Source organism: Hyalella azteca, unplaced genomic scaffold (genome assembly GCF_000764305.2).
Source record: "Hyalella azteca isolate HAZT.00-mixed unplaced genomic scaffold, Hazt_2.0.2 contig9256, whole genome shotgun sequence".
NCBI lineage: Eukaryota > Metazoa > Arthropoda > Malacostraca > Amphipoda > Hyalellidae > Hyalella > Hyalella azteca.
In genome coordinates, this window is record NW_025939331.1 from 58,383 (window position 1) to 78,908 (window position 20,526).

Genomic DNA, 20,526 nt, shown 5'->3' on the forward strand with positions numbered 1-20,526 from the left:
TTTACAGCTGCCGTACAATACAATAACGGCGCGCGAGAGACGCAAGTTACGAAGTTCAGCTAATAAAGTTGTAAGCTATCCACGATACAAGAGACGACTCTACTGTAGATGCCTACTCGTCTTTGCTGAGGTTTAACGCTTCTATACACAATGCAAATATCATTGTTCGTTAATTGTTTCATTGCCCACTTACTGCTAGAAAAATTGTTATCATATTATGAATTTTTTCAATGAACAAATCATTTAATAAATAAAAACGTTGCGCAGTAGACTTAAATAACAGGACTATATTGAAAACAACGTGATTTAATCAATATCGTAGTGAAGAAAAGGAGCACGTTAGCCTTTCACGGACGCGTAATTACATTTTAGGCGCTCGAAATGACACACCCTGCACTAATAAATCCCACGACGGAAGTGAAAAAAATCACGTGTTACTCCCTTTACGGAGGTGTGCGTGGGCACCAGCCTAAGAACTGCGTTTTTTAGGGCAGTGATTTAGCGAGGAATGGAGGTACTCTTTGCTCGTTACGGTTTATCTCAACATAATATTCTCTCAAATTACAGACTAGCACAAATATTTTACACTTCAGATGAACAAAAAATTTTGTTGTGTGTGGGCGAAAAATTATACCTTGACTTGATTAGCTCATATAATTTAATCTTGACAAAGCGTGATTACCTTTAACGTCTTATGACATTCAAGGCCGATCATTATACCATCAAAGTGTATTCGTCAACTTCATTGTCAACGACCAGAGCATAAATTTCATTACATTTACCTCATTTCAGAATGCAGACCACATTCATGATAAGTGTTTCACAATGATATAATTTCATTGACTTGCAATCTTACTTCAAACAAGAACGAATAATAAATTCAAGAAATGGATCTTGTGACCATTAAATATGATGTAATATATAGCGAAGATAATCTTGGCCACAGATATGTGAATAAATTAGTGCATCGTGATGCAGCCAGCAGTATGTATAAGGAAGTTGTGAAGAACGACACTCCAAAGTATAATTGACTCGGTCAATATTTAGTACACGAGGCAGCCTATGGGTAAACAGCGCGAGACCACCCCTGACCATAAGAGATCGAATAGCGGTCAAAGTTACCTTCAGGCTAGAATTGGATTTGGTTGTCGAACTGGTGGAAGTCATGCAATAAATATATAATATTCATGGTGGGTGATTACTTCGTTAGGCAACGAATAAATAATCAATGAGATAGAGAATCTTAACGACATTAACTTTGATCTTCAAATACAACGATTTTTTTCGTACTTGCGAATTTCCATTGCATACATAGAGGATGAGGAAAGCAGAGGTCACATTGAAGAAGCTTAAGGATAATACAAGGAATAAGCAACGTCACCTGATCATACAGACACGAGGCATCAACAGAGGAGCGTGAGACAGCAATGCCCTCAAACCATGACTAAAAAGTTAAGTGAACGGCACCGAAAAACTCAATGATATCGTAAGCAATATTTACATTTTCCAACCACAACATGAAAATGTGTTAGTGTGTATTTGTACAACAACTAAATCTAAACGTGAAGTTTCGATAATTCGGAGGCTTTACTGGCAAATTAGAACAATTAATAGGCGCACTAATGGAACCTTTACACGAACATGTGTTGACCGAACATATGCGCGAGACCAAAAAATGATGCTGCAGTGTCAGAAGATTTCCAGGCCAAATTTTTAGACCATTATATCAATTCTATTTCTTATGAAGCCTTATGGTTCTTTGTGTCTGGGGTTGGTTTGAAGCCTTACCCTTAAAATATGCAGAGGCTATATACGAGCAACGAAAAATGAGGCTTGCTTTGAAAAATTTTAAATTGAATTGTCAATAGGTTTGAGCCAAAATAAAATAACCGAAAATAAAATAAAATAACCAAAATTAAATAAAAATTCCATACAAATTTCACAGCCCTTATTTCGTTATCGAAAGAGTGTTTTAACGGATAATAATATAACAATTTTATAATAACATTAGTTCAAGAATAATATCATTGGAAAGGAAAGGTTTTTTGATAACGGGATTATCAAGTCTCACAGATCAACTAACCCGAGCATAGCGGAGATTGCTAGCTAGTAAATATGCATATTATATTTAATTTGGTCAGCAAGATGCCCGGTTATATAAAACCTATTTTCTTTTCAATCATTGCTAAAATTATCGCATTTACCAGCCCTTCTGAGGAGCAAATACGTATATTGCTGATTTTTTCGTAGAAACATTCCTGCATTTAAATCGAAGCGTCGCTCATAAAAGATCATTGTTGCTAAGGAACAACGGTTAACGTTCCAAAGTCGGATTGGCCTGGCAATTCATTCCTGATTTAACGAGCACAAGTGCTCGTTAAATGCTGAATTTATTAGACACTAACAATATAACAAACACTCGTTTTTAGCAGGTCCAATGAATATTTTTCGCAACATTAGACAATGATAATAGTGGAATCATTATTGCGCTATTATTATCGAGATATTATCCGCAAGAAAATGAATTATTCTCAGCAGCTTTTAGTAACTAAAAACGTCCATTTCATTTTTCAATCAGGGTTCTGAAAAAAATTGCACAAATTAAACCAAGAGAGAGAAAAAATAAATCGGCGTGGAGCAGGCAAGGTGACCCCGCGACTCGCAAGACTGCGCTTCATATGCAGCACGACGCCCGCACCGCCGCTCCTCGCCTGCTCCTCTACTGGACAAGGGCGGTCTCATGCTGAGAATGCAGCTCTGGGACCATACTTTCAAAGCTCGCTATGTGAACGTAAGTACTTACGCTCTATTTTCTTGTCTATGATTGGTGGATACTTTCAAAACTCGCTATGTGAACGTAAGTACTTACGCTCAAATTTCTTATCTATGATTGGTGGATTTTGATTGAAAGACCGTCAATGATTGGCGGATGAACTTACGATCTCTTAACTTTTTTGAAAGTATAGGCCCTGAGCTGCATCAAATTTGTCTTCAAATAGTTCAATATGAGGAAGAATATGAATGTTCAACCTAGAATTTGAAACATGTTCGTGATATAAATCAATTACACAGAAATTGACGAAAGGCTGTCTCGACAGCGCGAGGAGCTTGAACAGAGGCGCTCAGTGTTATTAGACGAGCCTTAAATTCTAAATTTGCAGTGTTTTCCATGATATAAATTACGATGTATGAACTTTTTTTAAATCTCGTACTCAGCTTGTAGGGACACCCAATGTTAAACCTGGTTATAATTAGTTAAATCTTCAAATCTTCTAATAAAATCAATCCTTTCGGAAACATCCGAACTACTTCTAAATTGACATTTTGTTTCTTCGTCGATTCAGTTATCCGTACAATCACAACAGCCTGGTTCGCCGATGTTAGGGGTGCAACCTCCATACTTTATAAAATACACTTTAACATTATCCTCGGCGAATTCATGTTATAATCCCCGCTCCAAGTTCTTAAATTGTTGCGGTTTCGAACCAACCGATCCGCTATAAATTGGTCTATAATTGGTATAAATCAGAGTGTACAAATTCATCACAAAATATTTCATATAATATGAAAATGTACGCGTGACAAGTTTTGACGGAGGTTAGAAATTCATTAGAGTAGTTTTGAAACTCGAGCGAGGTCACCTAGCTCACGTTTGGAGTGGACCACATCTCTACACAAAATAAACATAACGCATTCTTTGGTCAAACATTAATTGATAACGAAGTTCAGGAAGTTGAAAACAAAGTAACTAAAAAGAAATGATGCATGTAAGCCGCGATGTGAGTCAGTAATTGCCTTTTACTCGAGATGATAATCATAGTGCTCATTATTTACAATGATGAGAATACCGTGGCACATCAGAGGTTGCTGGTGGAGCGAGCGACGCTGCCTTCACGGGACTTGAGAAGTCCATTTGAAAAGTCGGGACCATCACATCACATCACAAAAGTCGGGACCATCACATCACATCACAAAAGTCGGGANAGTCGGGACCATCACATCACAAAAGTCGGGACCATCACATATGAAACGCAATAAGCTCGATTGCAGGGTACAAAAACACAAGGAGTGATATAATGATAGCTCAACTCGAGTAATAAATTTGAAGTGAGGCGGATTTTGATGTCCAGATTCCTGCCCTACGAGAGAAGCAAGTAATTAATCGAAGTCAAGAGAATAAGGAAACGTCTGATTCTTGACTACCAGGAATGTTAATTACGTTGTTTAATCGCCCCCACTATTCCAGCAAAAGTATTAAACATAAGATTGTTATGAATAAGAAGAGCAGAAACAAGGTTTTGAGTTGAAGCTTCTCTCGGCATCGCTAAATCCTCTGAAGGTACTAATTTATTTTCCATTCGAGTAGATAATATTTTTATACAAAATCAGACTATATCCCCTTAAGCGAATCAAGTATCGCCACGCGCTTCGAAATTGGTAATTGAAGAAATTAATTCAACATAGCCTGCAATTAAAGAATATTTGATGAACGCTTCGAAGATTTGCCTATTCACGTGACTTTCAGGCATAAAAATATATAACAGGCCTCGAATTATTTCACGTTCAAACACAACTAATTTCGGCTTGCACGGCAATAGAATACTTGACCATTTGATAACTGACGGTTACTCGTTACTCTTAGGTAGAAATAACATAGACGACGCTAAATAATTTAGCAGACAACGAGTTAAAAAAACAGCTTCGACGATTACACCTAGCTTGCCTGTGGATATTAAAACATCGCTTCATAATTAAAAAAAATCTAGGCGCCAGACCGCAGCAACTTGCAGTGGTGACAACAACGCTACATCTCTTACGGACTTGTATTCTTTGGTGGTAACCAACTCACGTAAGAGGCCGTCATAAAATGAAGTCTTTGTCTATCACACAAAAAGCATCATTATATACTGACTACTGAAATTTCAGGCCCACAATCAGTCCTATAGCAGGCTGCATTAATAGGATAAAAAAGACGGACAGAATTCATAGCCTTCAAAGTGGGCCCAGTAATAAGTTAATAACGGACATAACAAGTTGTCGAGATGTTATGATGAAACAATTTTCTACACGCGATTTAATTTTTTGGAACTTAATTAATTAAACTTTCATCCAGACCCCTCTTTCCATTAATAAATGAAACATTAAAAGTTCAATGTAAAAAAAACTCATGCCAAACATGGCGTTAAAATAACCTTCTCATGCAGTGCACGCATGCAAAGCTTCCTCTAATCATTACAATGGATAGTACAATCGGATATCGTTATCCTTGATCAACACTAGTAAGTAGTCCATCCATCCAAGCCATAATATATGAAAAACTCAGTTAGTTATAGTACAAAGAACAATTCTACATACATTATAACAGTCAGTAAATATTTGATACGGAGTAAGTAGGCCACGATATCGCGACCCGATTAATATGTGACACGCAGTGCAATATTCCCATGCAGTCTCAAGACTCCTCCTTATCACCGGCCCAATAAGGAAGTAATAAAGTATTTGTGAATAAGAATTGGCAGAATAGTGTGTGTCATTAACCTGGGACTAGAGCAGCTCACAGCGATATACCTTCCAAGACGAGTTTCTGAAAATGCAGGAGTGGCCATAGGCAATCGAGGGAGCGGGCAAAATTATTTCGGCTGAATCATGCTGATCATACTCAAAGGTAGAAATAAATTCTTTTAATACTTTTTTTTGAAAGAATAACACACACCTGAAATAACTCTACACTGACAAGATGATATAGGTTTGTCCCAGTAGAAAAGGCTAGAATTATGACAATTCGTTGAGACATACGGTAAATCATGTTGTAAAACGAGAGGTACTTTTGAGAAGCACCTGACCTGTCTTGATGCATCAAGTGGCATCCTGACATGTTGACACAGCATTTAGAAATTAAGTCCTACAAAGAAGAGAAAAACATTGCAAGATACCTAATCAAATTAGGTAATTAATATTCAGCAATAGGAAACCAGTACCAAAAATACTTCAGAAATTAGACAAACTTGTCAAAGTTCACAACATCCCAAAAAAATGAGAATCTTGAACTTACGCTCAATCGTTTCCGAACTTCATACTGCGATATCTGACCGAGCATGCAGTATCATTTAACCATAACAACAACCTGAACCTTTTTAAAAACTTTTCTACTTCATGCAAAAGTGTAACAAAAACAGTCCAGTTATCGAAGTATCCCATCACAATTTTAACCAAATCAACCCTGCTCGCACATCACATTACAAATAATGTGATGTGACCTATAATAAATAAATAATGTGATGTGACCAGGAATATGTATGACTTACCGCTGGTCGAGTCAGGTGCGGCAGCCACGGCCATGTCCATCATTGAAGACTAATTATATTCACAAGTATACCGCACGCAGCGTCTCGGTTCACATAGCAGACAATATCAATTTCAAAAAGTAAATTTCAGGTTATAACCGCTGGATATTAACCACTTTGTTCCGGTAACCACAATGGGTAGTAAAAACTTAGTTTACATAGTTCGGAAATAAATTTCATAACTTTTATAAACGATCCAGCCAATTACAATTTCTTCGATTTCCTCACCTTCACACAAACCGTTTCACTGAGTAAGAAAGTAAGCAAAAAAAGTACAACATGGTATTGGACTGGTAGCTCTTCTCGCACGTACGACATGGACAGGAATGAGCGCAGTTCATACCAGCATACTTATGCTGCATTCATGTCAACCGAGCAATAATAAAACAATAGCGCGTCTAATAGATAACATCGTGAGCAGCGATAAGAATCAGGATGCCTAGCTCGTATCTCTCAGTCTGCGGAAGATTGTAAATAAACAAGTTAATTCATAAATCATGAGGAAAAACATATTGAACAATACTCAACAAAGAATATTGTACTTGGAGAAACGTACGCGGACTCATAGTTTTCTAGTAAATAGTCTTGATGAAAGCCTCGTTCGAAGCGAGCTGTAAAAGCACGAGGAGTAATGAACCAGCGACGTCTGGCTGACGCCGACAACAGGCGCAGGTTTCTACCTGAGGCAGCAACCTAGAACCCAGCGCTAATGACACGTAGTTTTTACAGCAGTTGCTGAGCGCCAAGAAGAGTCAGGCGCCCACGTACGCTGGGTAGCGTCCAGGGAAAAAATTGTACCCGTTCACCTCAATTCTATGCCACCTGATCAAATTGCACTTCTGTTAAGAGTATCATTTGCTCTCTTAGATGGTAATGAAGATATATTTCTTGAGCTATGGCGGATTTCAAAAGGTCAACTGGTCTACTTGCAATCTAAAAAGCAAATAAAATAGAGTGTTTTATCCGATATGACAAATAAATCAAGTTTCAGGTAGTTCATCTACTACATGTACATAGAGAAATCAATTTTTTCTGCATGATAAGCAAATGAGAATAACTACAATCAATCAAAACCAACTAAGAAAACATGTGAGTTTAACACCAGAAGTACTTATGGCGGTAAAAAAACGATAGACCATACATAGAAGAATTTAAATGAAGAGGTACGGATCAACGAATGTATTTTTAAGGTAACTCGATAAGCTGGAAACAGGTTTTTGCGACTCTGACCAAGCAGTGGGACAACGTACCTATAGAGGCCCCACGCAATAATGAGATTTTCGAGGTGGGTTTTTAGCGCTCGTGAAGTAAGCACGACTTCGTGCATTTTAGAGCTGCATAGCCCACGAACGCCAGCTTCGATACTCACGTTTGACATTGAACCTTTTACTGCCGAGGTAAAGAAACCTGAACCAGGATTCTTAATGCTATAGGATTGTGGCTATAGAGGAATAGGCTATATAGCATTGTGAGAGTCAAACCAGCCAGATAGTGAGCGCGGCAAGCAGCGCCCAGACCAGCTAGCCTACGCACGCTTGTCAGACCAAATCGTGTTCCAGCTTTTGAGTTACCATGCAAAGACATAATCGACGTCCGATTAAGTTATCAAAATATTACATCAAAAATCAATAGTTACTGATATTCCATTGACTAAAGCAGGCACTTGCGACCAAATCATATTCTTGAAAAGTTAGATCCTCACTGAATCGATTCCAATATCGTTTCAATTATACTAGCTAATACCACTTCAAAACTTCAAAAGTGCGAAAGTTCAGACGAGTAATAAGCAGGATCACGTTTTTTCATTACACAAATTCTGCTAAACACTGGATTCATCCAAAGTCTTGGCAACATTGCGTGCATTTCAAGGCATTATTAATTAATGACGCAGGGGCACAGCGTATACGAGTATTTTCGTCAACAAAGACTATCATTGAGCGTTTGTTGTCTCACATTGGGCTCATTCGACGGCTTTGCTCGTGTAAACTTAAACATCGAAGGTAGAGAATACCTCATACAGAACAATGCTTGCAACGCCTGCGACTTTGAAACAATGTCATTCACGCTAGTTTGGTTAAAGTGAAGCAGCAGTATATATAAACAACTGAGTGCTCAAGGAATCTAATGATACATGTAGCACAATTTGAGTTTTTACTGGAACTCACTTCAACCACAAGCAATTATAATTATAAAATTTCAAGATCCCGGCATGTGTAATATAACAAAGATCCGCGTAGAGCGTGAAAAGTAAATATCCAAGCGTCGACTCAAGGCACCAAACACACGCATACAATACAAGGTCGTTTGGTGCCACCAAGATGATTAATGGCATTTATATTTCGTTACAAATTACTACAAAAAATGATTCGTCTAAGAATATCAGATACAAACCGCACAGGAAAGACAAGTTCTAAAATTCAGGAATATAATGCAATATCGGCATTATTGAGCAGTAAAGAAGTAAAACAAACGAACCATTTAGCGCTAGCCACTCAAGAAAAGGAAGCTAAATGTCCACTCATTAGGCTAACTCAAACTTCTTAATGATGCCTAAAACCATCAACATTCCTGCATGATTTAATTAAGGCTTAACGTCAGATATGCGTACTCTTCTCTTTACTAAACAAACACGAAACGTTTCAATGAGAATGAAAAAAAGACGCGGTAGACCGTATTTTAGATCCCGTGCACATCGCGCAAATTAAATAACTTGCCACTGGCGTAGTGGATCACGCACTGAGCGCGGGCAACCACAAGCAGGCTACAGGGGACGGGGCTTGTTGCCGATACGCGTGGCGGCCTCCGGCAACCCAAGGCGCTCGAGTTCGCAGTGCAAGATCCAAAGGACAGATCAGGTTTCCTGGTAACTAACCCGGCTCCTTGAGTAAACTTTAATACGGAAACAGGCAGTTAAGCCTGTTTTTTTTCAGCACTATAAATGTACAACTTCAGGTAAAATAAATACTAATAATCGTGATTAAAAAATTTACAAAATTCTTAAAATAGTAGATGAAGTGTGAACACAATCGTAAGTGGAGTCCTTTGCAAAACCATTTGCAGCAAATTGACTACTATTGAAAAATAATATTAATAAACAACGCTTTTACATCAGAGAACAGGAAATTTTAATTCCATTTGCTTTATAGTGAGAGTGAAATTATAAAGCTTTATCCTAGAATATGTCGGAGACATAACACGCCGAGTGCGACAGAGACTCGGGATTGCAACAGAAGCCGTTCATTCCGTTCTACCAAACTAAGACTAAATGGGCACATTGTGTGATCATTTGGCAAATAACTATAGCAGGTAGGGCTCGTTAATAACATTTTCATTTAAACGAAGGAGGAAAAAAGTTTCTAATTAAAGCGTACATTGACCATGCACAGAGACAATGCGCATTTTGGATGGTCGATTATTCCCGAAATTTTAGGAATGTCATCTCGAACGTGGCCGGTGATACGTCACACCTACGAACAAAATAATGGGTTTACATCAACACAAGAAGTATGATATCAGTTGAGGCCATGACGCAGTGGTTGGGATACGTGTATAACAAGTGGTCCTCTATTCTCATTCAAATTCATTTCACTGACACAGACGACGTGGGCCGAAGAGCATGGTGGCTAGTGATCGCACAGTAAATTCCAAGGAAATAACGTAAACCAGGCATATGACACAGCAATAGTCATTCGCTAATTCCCATTCGAACCGCTGTCGAACCGATGTACGAATTTTTAGTTTGAACCGCTGTGCAAATTAAATATGTCAAGTTAATCAAGCATAGGCGCCGACGAGTGGCAACCGCATACCGGCCACCGGCGCACGTGCGACCAAGAACCCGGCCGCGGCCATGGGACGTGCATCGTGAAAGCCAACAGCGGAATGCTGACCTTGTGCGCTGCCAACACCTCATTTATGGCCAGCTTGCTGCTGCTGCAACTTATCAAAAAACTGCAATCTAATCATTGCAATCAAATCGTTAGCAATTTAATATTTAAAAATTGCAATCAAATCATTAGCAACTTAAGATTTACTCTACGGATAGGTTAGATATGTTCGATGCAATTCACTTCTACACGCCTGGTAAAGAAAGTTACAAACAATTTAACTGAAGAGTATAGAAGACGTTATTGCAAAAGTCAGCTTGTAGTACTTTCCCACACACTATCTTACCCACTCTACCTTATCACGAGATGTTATTCGTGAGTTTAAACATTAAAACGCAGAAGGCAAACGAAAAAGTTAATGCTATAATAATGATAATAATACGCAAAAGGCAAACGAAAAAGTTAATGCTATAATAATGATAATAATAAGTTAATGCTATAATAAATATGGTACTTACCGAAGTACTGCAAGGTGGCCTCAGCCTGCTCGGGGCTGAGGGGGGAAGAAGCGCCGTCCTCTGCCTCAAGTGCGGGGAACGGCACTATGCCTCCCCACGAGTCTCGGGAGCAGCCTGTGGGTACAGGTAAACAATTGATTACCATCAAATTCTGATCATCATCATCAAATAAAATTGTCATCAAATTCTGCAATTGGCACAAGCGATAAAATTTAACACTCATTTGAAAATGAAGCACTTGTAAGCATGAACAGCAGCGCTGAGTGAAATAACTTATAATGGAGCGGCACGCGCTCACAAGTCTAAGAATAATTCAACGAGGAGTCCCCATTCGCCATAACAAGTTTAGAACCAATTTTAGAATCTATTTTTTCAAAAGTTTATACACCAAATTTAAGTTCTTCTTCGTGCTAATTTTCGTTGAATTCGTAATTTTCGTTGAATATTAGGTGCAATCGTCTTGTCATCAGTTTTTCAAAAAATGGATCGAATCTAAAAAGATTTAATAAGAAAACTCGTCGACTTTTTGGAGCTTGAGTTCAAAATTTTCCCCAATGGCGTTCTGAATATCGGACCAGCTGTTCTGGTCCGTACGAGGACCAAGAGGATATCTCACCTGCCATCGTGCAGGTCCAACTCGTTGTGTTGCGATGCTAATATTACTTATTAAATAATATTATTGCACACGAGTTTAAAAAATAAAAATTTCAGGTTTCACATGATACAATACAGCAAGAGCGTTCGTTGATTGTACGGCACCGATTAAAGACTATGTGAGTAGGTAAATGAGCTAAGGCGATGAGTACGATATCAGCTATAATATCCCTTATACGCGGTAACTCGGAACTGAGGTTATTCGAAATAATAAATATATAAAAAAAATGTAAATGGAGGCAGCTCAGCTGCCTTTATTAGGCACCCAGATTCTTGATTGCGTCGTGAGTATTTTCAAGCTCCACAGCCACAGTTTCACTATTGATGGGCACATTAATGAGAAAACCACTCTTACATCAAAGCCCAGATTAAATAGGTACGTTAAGACTCTTAGTGGCTTCGTGATTATAGAGATTACGATTTCACATCCCGTTTCGTTGCTATCGTTGAACTCGATGCAGGCGGCGAGATCAAAAGCTCCACTAATTAAATTTCTCCAGCGAAGATCGAAAGCAGTTCTATAGTCATGAGCTTAAGTTGACAGTTCAGAGAGAGAACGCGCGTGAAGTTCTCAAAACACATACGAGAAGTGTCTGCTGATAATCCTAGATATAATAGATTTTGAAGCAAATTGCATAACTTCAACTGAGTCACATCATTTCACAATACTAGCATTGACCACATGGCTGACAAAAAATATATTGCAATAACGTTTAGTTCAGTGGCACATTGACATGGTTTTGCAAAAAATACTGGTAGGAGAGCTCGAGATATCACAGACTATATAACATACAATTACTGGGTGAGCCAGGGAGGAAGACGATTGTTAAGATTATTGCATGTTCGCCTTGGCAAGCACTCCATGTTTAGCATATCCAAGCCAACGATCGGGCACGCAATGCTCGAGTTCTCGTACAATTGTCGCGGGGAATTGTTCAGAAAATTCACGAGTACTTGAACGGGTTCACACAATTTAAACATGTGACTTCCGGCAAAGATACGGGCACGATTGACACAGCATTTCTTTCGTATATATAAAGTTATTTCGCGTAGAATCATTAAAAAATAATTTTCCGGAGATTGATGCAGTTGCGTTAATTTTTATCCTACTAGATTAAGTTATTTCGACTAAGCCGATAATTTCAGAAGAATTTTCCTGAGATTTATGCAGATCCTTTAAATTTCTTTCACAACACCGCATGGTTACTTAGAATTAGCTGATTATTTCAAAAGACTTTTCCTGAGCTTGATGCAGTTGCATTTAATTATTTAACCAATTCCGCAAAATTATTTTGAGCAAGTTCACCGTTATTTCAAACGAATTTTTTACACCAATGCACTGCAAATGACGCTGAAGTGCAAGCAAGCACATCTTCCGCTATTTCTCTCAGCAGCGGAACGCCGCGAGCTTGCAACGAGACGCGCACGTTTGGGCACTCACACACCGTGCACGAACACTGAATTGTCTCCGTACAAAAATATCGGTCTGATAGAAAAGACATTTACTTCTGCAAATAAGAAAACAATTGGAAATATAGAATAAATATCTAAGATTACATCGGCTTTGTCACACATCTCCAGTATCAACATGAAACTTTTTCACAGCACAATAAAAAATATATATAACTCAGTACTCACTGCAGTGAGTGACAGAGAGCGCATTTTCTCGTCGACGAAAATGTGAAGTCACGGACAGACGGACATGACGAGCACAGTAGCGCTTTTTTCCATAAATAAGAAAATGCGCTAAAAATCCTTTATATTAGTTAATTTATCGAACATAATACTAATTATTGCTACCACGAATATAACATTTACGCATGTTCTACAATTTATGACTCAATTTCATCAAATCACTATAATTTATTCGACATAATTGTATGGAAGTTGTTGCATCCCGCTTCGGCGGTGACTGGAAATGAAGATTAATAATATCACTCGTTTGCTTGAATCGCAAATTCACTAAAAACTTAATAGCAAAGAAAACTCCACAAAAATTCATAGTATCTTTAAAGAAAACGTTTCGGAGTCCAGCTCCATCGTCAGTTCGAAAATTCTAGAACACAGATAAATCAGTGATTAGTACAAAACCTACCTATTTACAATTTCAAGCGGGTAAGAGCTAAAAGCTAAATTCAAACTAGGCCTATGTTTAAAAATATACAATGATTCTAAAATGCGCAAATCAGAAACACCGGAACTGGAAGCTAAAACTTTGAAGTCACTGTCAGAAACTGGAACATCGTTCTAGAATTTTCGAACTGACGATGGAGCTGGACTCCGAAACGTTTTCTTTAAAGATACTATGAATTTTTGTGGAGTTTTCTTTGCTATTAAGTTTTTAGAAATGAAGATTGTAACGTGGTCCACGGCTTCAGTCAAACTCATCCAGACCTAAAACTGAACAAATCTTAGGGCCGTCTTCAGCGCAATGGTAACCAAGATCGCACAAGATATGCATTCTGAATGAATTAAATAACGCACGTAAACAACATAAGAAAGCCCACGCAGGCGCAAGGAAATCATTAACGATGTCATCGTTTCACAATAATGTGAACGACATGAGCAATATGAATTCAAAGCTGAGAAAATGACAAATCAATTCACCATAGGTTCAACATACTACTTATATTAATATTTGAAATGGAGAAGAAAAATTTATGCAGAACGAAGCCAGACACAATGCACTTGACTATTTGCTATCGCAACTCGAGAGCTCCAATGAGAATTCCTTCCAGGCTGGTTTAAACGAAAAACTTGAAATCACTCAACCTACGCAAACAAAAAAACTTTAAACATCAATAGGCTTGACGATTGATCGACAAGCAAAACATCATGAGCCTTCATTCGCTAGCCTTAATATTGTTCAAGTCGTCTATAAAGCACAAAAATGTAAAATAAAAGCGAATTGAAAGAGCGAATTAATATAAGCGAGTTTCGCGAGACGCGGCCCCCGTTTGGCCGACACGGCGTCCACGTTCACTGAACCCTGCCTGCCCATGCACAATCCAGCGAGCGCTCAACTCTCCTGCAACATCCTGAAGCTTATGATGCTGGATGTTGAAGGACTCAGGTAATTTTATATCAGTAAAAGAGAGCAAAAACCGAACAAAAAGTGAGGGAAATTACGGGAAACACGCGGAGCTGTACGCATCAGCTGTACGAGGAGGAACTGTACAGTCGCACTAGCCCGGTCTGGCAGCGCTCGAATCGATCCCGCGGCAGCAACGTAACAACACCAACAGCAGCAGCACGAGAGAAGCAACGTTACAAAAACAGCAGCATTTCCTTCTCCCTGTGTCTCACGGTGCGAGAAATAATACTTTGAATACAGCAGGTCGCGTAATTAGCGTCATGACGATGCAAACTTTTTTGTTTGAGTTAATTTTTTATCATAAACAGTTTTAATTTCACTCAATCAAAAAGTAATTGAAACCTCACGCTCATGACGGGGTTAGGTTATAAAATTCAGCTGGATGAACATGAACACATTTCGAAGTGCCTTGAATTTTTCCGGGGCTTTTCGGCTATTTTACGTAGAAAGCGGAACAATCATCATGCTGGAGCCATTCCCGACAGCTATTGCACTAAGCAGCGCAGTCTCAAATCCCGCAAAAGACCGAAGAATGAAATTGAAAGCCGCAACTTGAAACTTAATAACCAAAAGTCTAAAAAAGACAAACTTTTCAAAGAGTCTCGTGAAAACCTAAGGGCAAAATAGGCCGTAAATGCACATGTGCCGATTAGAACAAGAGCCATCCAGCTGGCCAAAGTTTTAAGGCGCGCGCTGCAACTGAAAACAGCCACGATACTTGCAATGATCTGAGCTTTTGAAATGGCTAAAGATCGTAAAAGAAAAATGATGGCTGACATTGAAGAATTGCACGTACGGTGATGGATATAGTATGCGTTCGGCAGCGACAACAATCCTATACATTCAGGAGACGCTCGCTGCTGGACACCGAGTGCATATCACTAATGATCAAGAAACAGATCTGCGCCCGAAATTGTAAACGCGCTACTACGACCATAACTTTCTATTTCAAAGTACAAATGCCGTTCATAATTCACTAAAACTTAGCGCTAAAATCTAGAAGCTCACGCTAGTAAAAATGCATCACAACATCTATCTCCTCTATCCTCTTCCGACATTTCCGCAGATATTTGCATTTTCTATCTACACTGTTAATTCTTTTAGATGTCATCACAGGGGAATTCATCTCAAACATTAAAAATTAGAATTTATTTCCCATTATACTTTTTAACATGGCATCATCAAACCTCCAAATTCAAGCTTAAATTAACCAGCGGATCTGTGGGAACCCTCGGTTGTTATTAAATTCAATTCTTTTTTATAAAAATTACCTGACCATATTGTCCACATAGTGTCACACTTTCGGCACGTAGCACTGATACGCACTTTCGGCGACACACAATGGCAGAAAGTGGATGGCTACTTGGACATTCTCTCACTCAATTGTTTAAGTGGGTCGCGAGATCATGTTTCGCTGCTTGTCATCCGAGCCTGTTTGCCTGCTGACTGATGATGAACCAACATTTGGGCTGAACGAAGAGATTGATGCTCTAAATTAGGTGCCCAATGGCACCTTAAATAGATTGACGTAACCGAAAATGGCTGTTAGGTTCCAGGAAATCGAAAACTTCACAGGAAAAATCCTCGGACAGTTGAATCAAGAAAAGTGATCACATTTTATAACAGCACATGACATTCGCGCATCAATCACTTCCTATGCAATTTTATTTGAAATAAGGAAAACCGAATTGAACGATCCTTGCAAAATTCTAGCCATAACAAACTTAAATATCGGGGACGGCGCGCAACCAATATAGAACGAGTTTCAATTAAGGTAAAGAGAGGCACATAAAATAACCAAAAAGTTTACCAGCGTGCTTTCCCAACTTGATAGACAATATATGATCTATAGAATAAAATTATATCTGTACGACGCGTACACATGAAACATTATATTCAATGAGGTTACTAATAAAGGCTCACAACCTCACCGCTATTCGCCGATTGATTATACCCAAACTCGAGGCAACGTAACCAATTATTTATCTTATGATTTTCCTTACGATGCTTGCGGAAAATTCAGTAGACTGATAATCTCGACGATGAAAAATATTTTTAACGAAAAAAACTAATCGAAATACAAATTTGAAGTGAATCAATAACAACACTAAATGCATCTGCTGCACTGGAGAAACACAAAACTTGATCGCAGGAATTTACCGAAGATTCTCAAATGGACGAATTTGATGATTTAAATGGTTAAAGACTAACTTCAATTAAACCATTTGGAAATGGTTATATTAAAATGCATTTCGAACAAACCTCCTGTCACAGAAAGAAATCTAACGCAAAAGATTTTTTCTTGTCAGCAAGGTCAGCAAGGTAATTTTTATATCTGATTGGGTAAAGCTTTGCCTGGAAAATTGCATTTACATTCTTCAAGTTTCATTCTTTCCATTATAAAGTACGGAACCGTGTTCTGTCAATTACCGTAGCGTTATACACACATCCGCTACAAAACAACTGAGAAAAGAATCATAACGTTCGTGGAATGGTCTGATATGGATACATTTATTGATAGTCCCGTTTTGATTTCGTAAAAGGACACGTTTTGTTTGTCAATTAGCCTGACAATTCCTGCAAAAATAATAGCAGGAGCGCCGGTATTTATGAGCAACATTATCGGCGCTGCTATTAGCAACAAAAGCATGGAACAGAAAGACACGAACCTGCAGCAGCAGCAGCAGGGTCAGCACGAAGTCTGTAGGAGGGGATCTGTTCCTGCACCAGCGATATGATCTCGACTTCAGCGAGGTGTTCGCTCTGGTGTACGTCTGACAACAACAACAACAACAATCAACATACATGTAGAGTAACCTACCATAGGTACCAAATATATAATTCATATATAAATATAAACATTAATTACACGCATATAAAGCAGAAAATTCTGCCATCTTGGAATAAATTATATTTCATTAATAATTCAACTTAACGCTCAAGTTATAGTTAAATTTGGTATATCCGAATGCCGAACTGCGAAATGAAAGCATTTGACACAAATCAATGAAGCTTCTGGACACTAGACACAAATTTCCCAGGAGAGAAAGCATTTTGGAGAAAACGAATATTAATTAGATCTGTTAATCTGTGACCTAATGCGACGCAACACAATGATAGTGATGGCGCCGTCATCGATGATGGTGATGACGGAATTGATATTGTCAATTCATCACCATCAAGACACGTGCAGCATAAAACTGCCCTCCTCACAGTTGCATGCTAACTTACCCCCCCCCCCCCCCCAGATGCCCAATACCTTAAGCCCACTAGTACTTCCTGCTCATAAACTGACGCGGACGCCTCATTCTCAATTAGCCTTCAATCCAAACTTCATCTTACTGGATAGCAGCGTGCCTGCTGGCTACTAAGTGGACAGTAGATTTTCAGTGGCACCGCGAACACCACCAGGAAAGAGAATATGCTGGCTGTGCGTCACCTCTTTTTTGACTCATATGGAAGCTCTTTTCTCCCGCCTCAACTGCTCAGCACTGGCCGACTCGCCCTCGGACCACTGTAAGGCATCGGACCACTCTTCTCCCAGGCATCGTGCTTGCTAATTATAAGGCACAATCTAGATGCCGTCTGCTGCATTTGCACAAACTTGGTCAGTTTAGTCAGCATCACTTCTGCACCTCTTCTCTCAGTTGGAAAGCCCTATAGAATCGAGGCTTTTTTAGTCTCAGTCCATTTATTCGCCCAGCTTATAGTTTTCCACTTTTCATTTGAAGAGAAGTGGCATTTCACCGCAACCACCATTACCACGCACAACACAACACACACCTGTGATGGTGGAAGCGTCCCTGGAGGTGAGGGAGGTGGGGCCAGGGGTGGCAGGCTCCCTAGGGGCGGCGTCAGCACCGCGACGCAGGAGGCGCTCGAGGCGGTACAGCCCCGCCGCGAAGCTGGCAGCTGAGCGCGGCTGCGAGTCGTCCGAGTGCGGCGCTCCTGTTCACATGGCAAGTGAGCTTAACACATGCATTTATAGTGTTTAATTTAATATCTAATTTAATATGATGGAATGTAGTATATTATTTAATGCATGCTAGATTATATGCTACGCTTTGATGAACAGAAATGAAGACGCACGTCATCCTGGAGTTGGAGTTAGTTGATGGTAGAAATCAAACGGAACAGAATAGCTTAATAGAATCCAATAATATAATTCCAGTCGACCTTTCTCTATACTAAAAGTTGTATCTCCATGAATGGCATAACTATTGTGCAACGAATGGTTAAATTATAAAGTGAAATACTTTGACCTTGTTTGGCAGGTGAAAGCTTTCCTACTTTTACATGGCACAAGGACGCTGCAGGTCCATTGCACACGAAGCACGCGGACATAAAAATCCGATTCTAACCTCCCACGTCGGACAGGTGCCAAATTAAGCACCTAAACTTGAATGTCAGAAGGTAGCACAATAGCCAGTTTACTCGAATGAAAGTAAAAGTAGGCGCGTAAAAGTGATGTAAAAATGAGCGCGTAGTACAGCACATAGAAATGGCACGTTGTCCCTCACCACTCGAGTCTGCGGTAGGAGTGTTGACTCCTGCAGGAGTAGCAGCAGGAGCTTCAGACGAGGACGCTGTGCGGCGAGAGCGCACTCGGTCCAGACACTCGCGTATCTGTCAGGGCCCACAACAGATTCAATTCATTCACATTCATATCTGCACGAACGTACCCCAAGATATTCGATATTACTAAGTGGCAAATATCAGTTATACAGCCAGTATAATTATTAGAATAAGCGGCTCACAGCCAAGATTCTTCACTCAATGTGGATGAAGTGATAACACGTACTACACGTAACAAATATTTCAGCTTATAACATAACAAACCACACAATTACAAGCTAAAATTCTCTCCATTACAAGTTCACATAAAATTTGCCACGTAAATTTACTAAGCAAAGCAATAAATGATATAAACTATAAACTTTAGGTACAACGTAGTAGGATAACTAATTATTTAAGAAAATACTCAGAAGATAAATACCCCCGTCATTCATTACCTTTTAAAGCCAATAGGGCACTGATAACGCAATACAAGACGCGGGTTCACTTTCACTAAAGTCAGATCGCTCACAATAGCAATCGCTCACCTGTTGTCTGACTTCAGTAGGACTGGAGGACGCTTCCTTGGGCACCTCTTGCCCTGGACTCTGATCCTTGGAAGGAGATGCGTCAGCTACTGAGTCCTTATAGGCAGCGTAGGACTCCTTCGAGCGCTCGTTCTCGACGTTCTTCTTGGTCTTGGATGGCGCTAAGGGCAGGGTCTTGGGAGGCGATGGTCTGAAGGGCCCCAGGTCAGGATTACTGAGCAGGTCTGCAGGGTCGACGTGGCAGACGTAGTCCTTTGCCACGTCCAGCTTAGGAGCGCCCACTTTAATGATGCTCGTCGAGAGATCGACGATGCTCAGAGGCTCGCTAGAGTCCTGGCTGAAGTAGAGGCTTGCGATGTTGTGCTGAGCGCTGGTCGGGCTCACGAGGTCGGGCAGTGGGCAACCACTTTTCCTGCTGCTCTTGTCCAAGCCTGGCCAGCTCGAGCCCTATAAATAAACAATAAATGAAACACGTGTGTTACAAAAAAAAACATATACCAATACACGATACATAAATCGTCCAATGACGTAGAAGGACGATGCAAAATCTCAAGCATAGTTGGGATTAGATCAATTTTCTAATAATTGCCCTATTTCACAGTAATAATCGTATATGAAAGTATCATAAGACATCTTATTCTAAAATCAAGTCAGAAGGACCCAGGCTCTATGCAAGTGTTGGAAAGAGGATGCATTTAAGGACAACAATTAAAACACGATTCTAGGTCCATGGTCTTGCATAAGAGCTAGAGGAATGGCGGATCCGCAAACTTCCTTTTTGCTAAACATGAACCCTTCATTCAATTTAGCATCTAACGCAACAACTTTTTAAAAATGATCAATAGCAAATGATCTCGGGTCCACCATTTGATCACATTAAAGGCCTCGGAACCTTTTTAGGGCTACAGCAAACTAACTGGAACGGGAAAATAAGCGAGAACACACGAACAAAAAAAGGAAATAAAACTTTCATGTAACAACAGAACG

The 20,526-nt window shown here is 39.5% G+C and overlaps 1 protein-coding gene across 4 annotated transcripts in view; it reads right to left on the reverse strand.

Annotated features, from left to right (window-relative positions):
• The window catches only part of LOC108665515 (trafficking kinesin-binding protein milt), a 59,798-nt gene that overhangs the window by 29,817 nt on the left and 9,455 nt on the right, over window positions 1-20,526 (reverse strand). For 3 of the 4 annotated variants that reach the window (XM_047881965.1, XM_018152271.2, XM_047881963.1), the window contains exons 3-7: window positions 19,540-19,986; window positions 18,958-19,063; window positions 18,221-18,385; window positions 17,107-17,211; window positions 10,690-10,803 (exon numbers count right to left, since the gene is read on the reverse strand). Coding sequence is in view for 3 of the 4 variants with exons in the window: in XM_018152271.2 (XP_018007760.1) it covers window positions 10,690-10,803; window positions 17,107-17,211; window positions 18,221-18,385; window positions 18,958-19,063; window positions 19,540-19,986 (937 nt within the window). In the remaining variant the exon portion in view is untranslated. The remainder of the gene's footprint in view (window positions 1-10,689; window positions 10,804-17,106; window positions 17,212-18,220; window positions 18,386-18,957; window positions 19,064-19,539; window positions 19,987-20,526) is intronic. The other variant, XM_047881964.1, reaches the window with a different exon arrangement.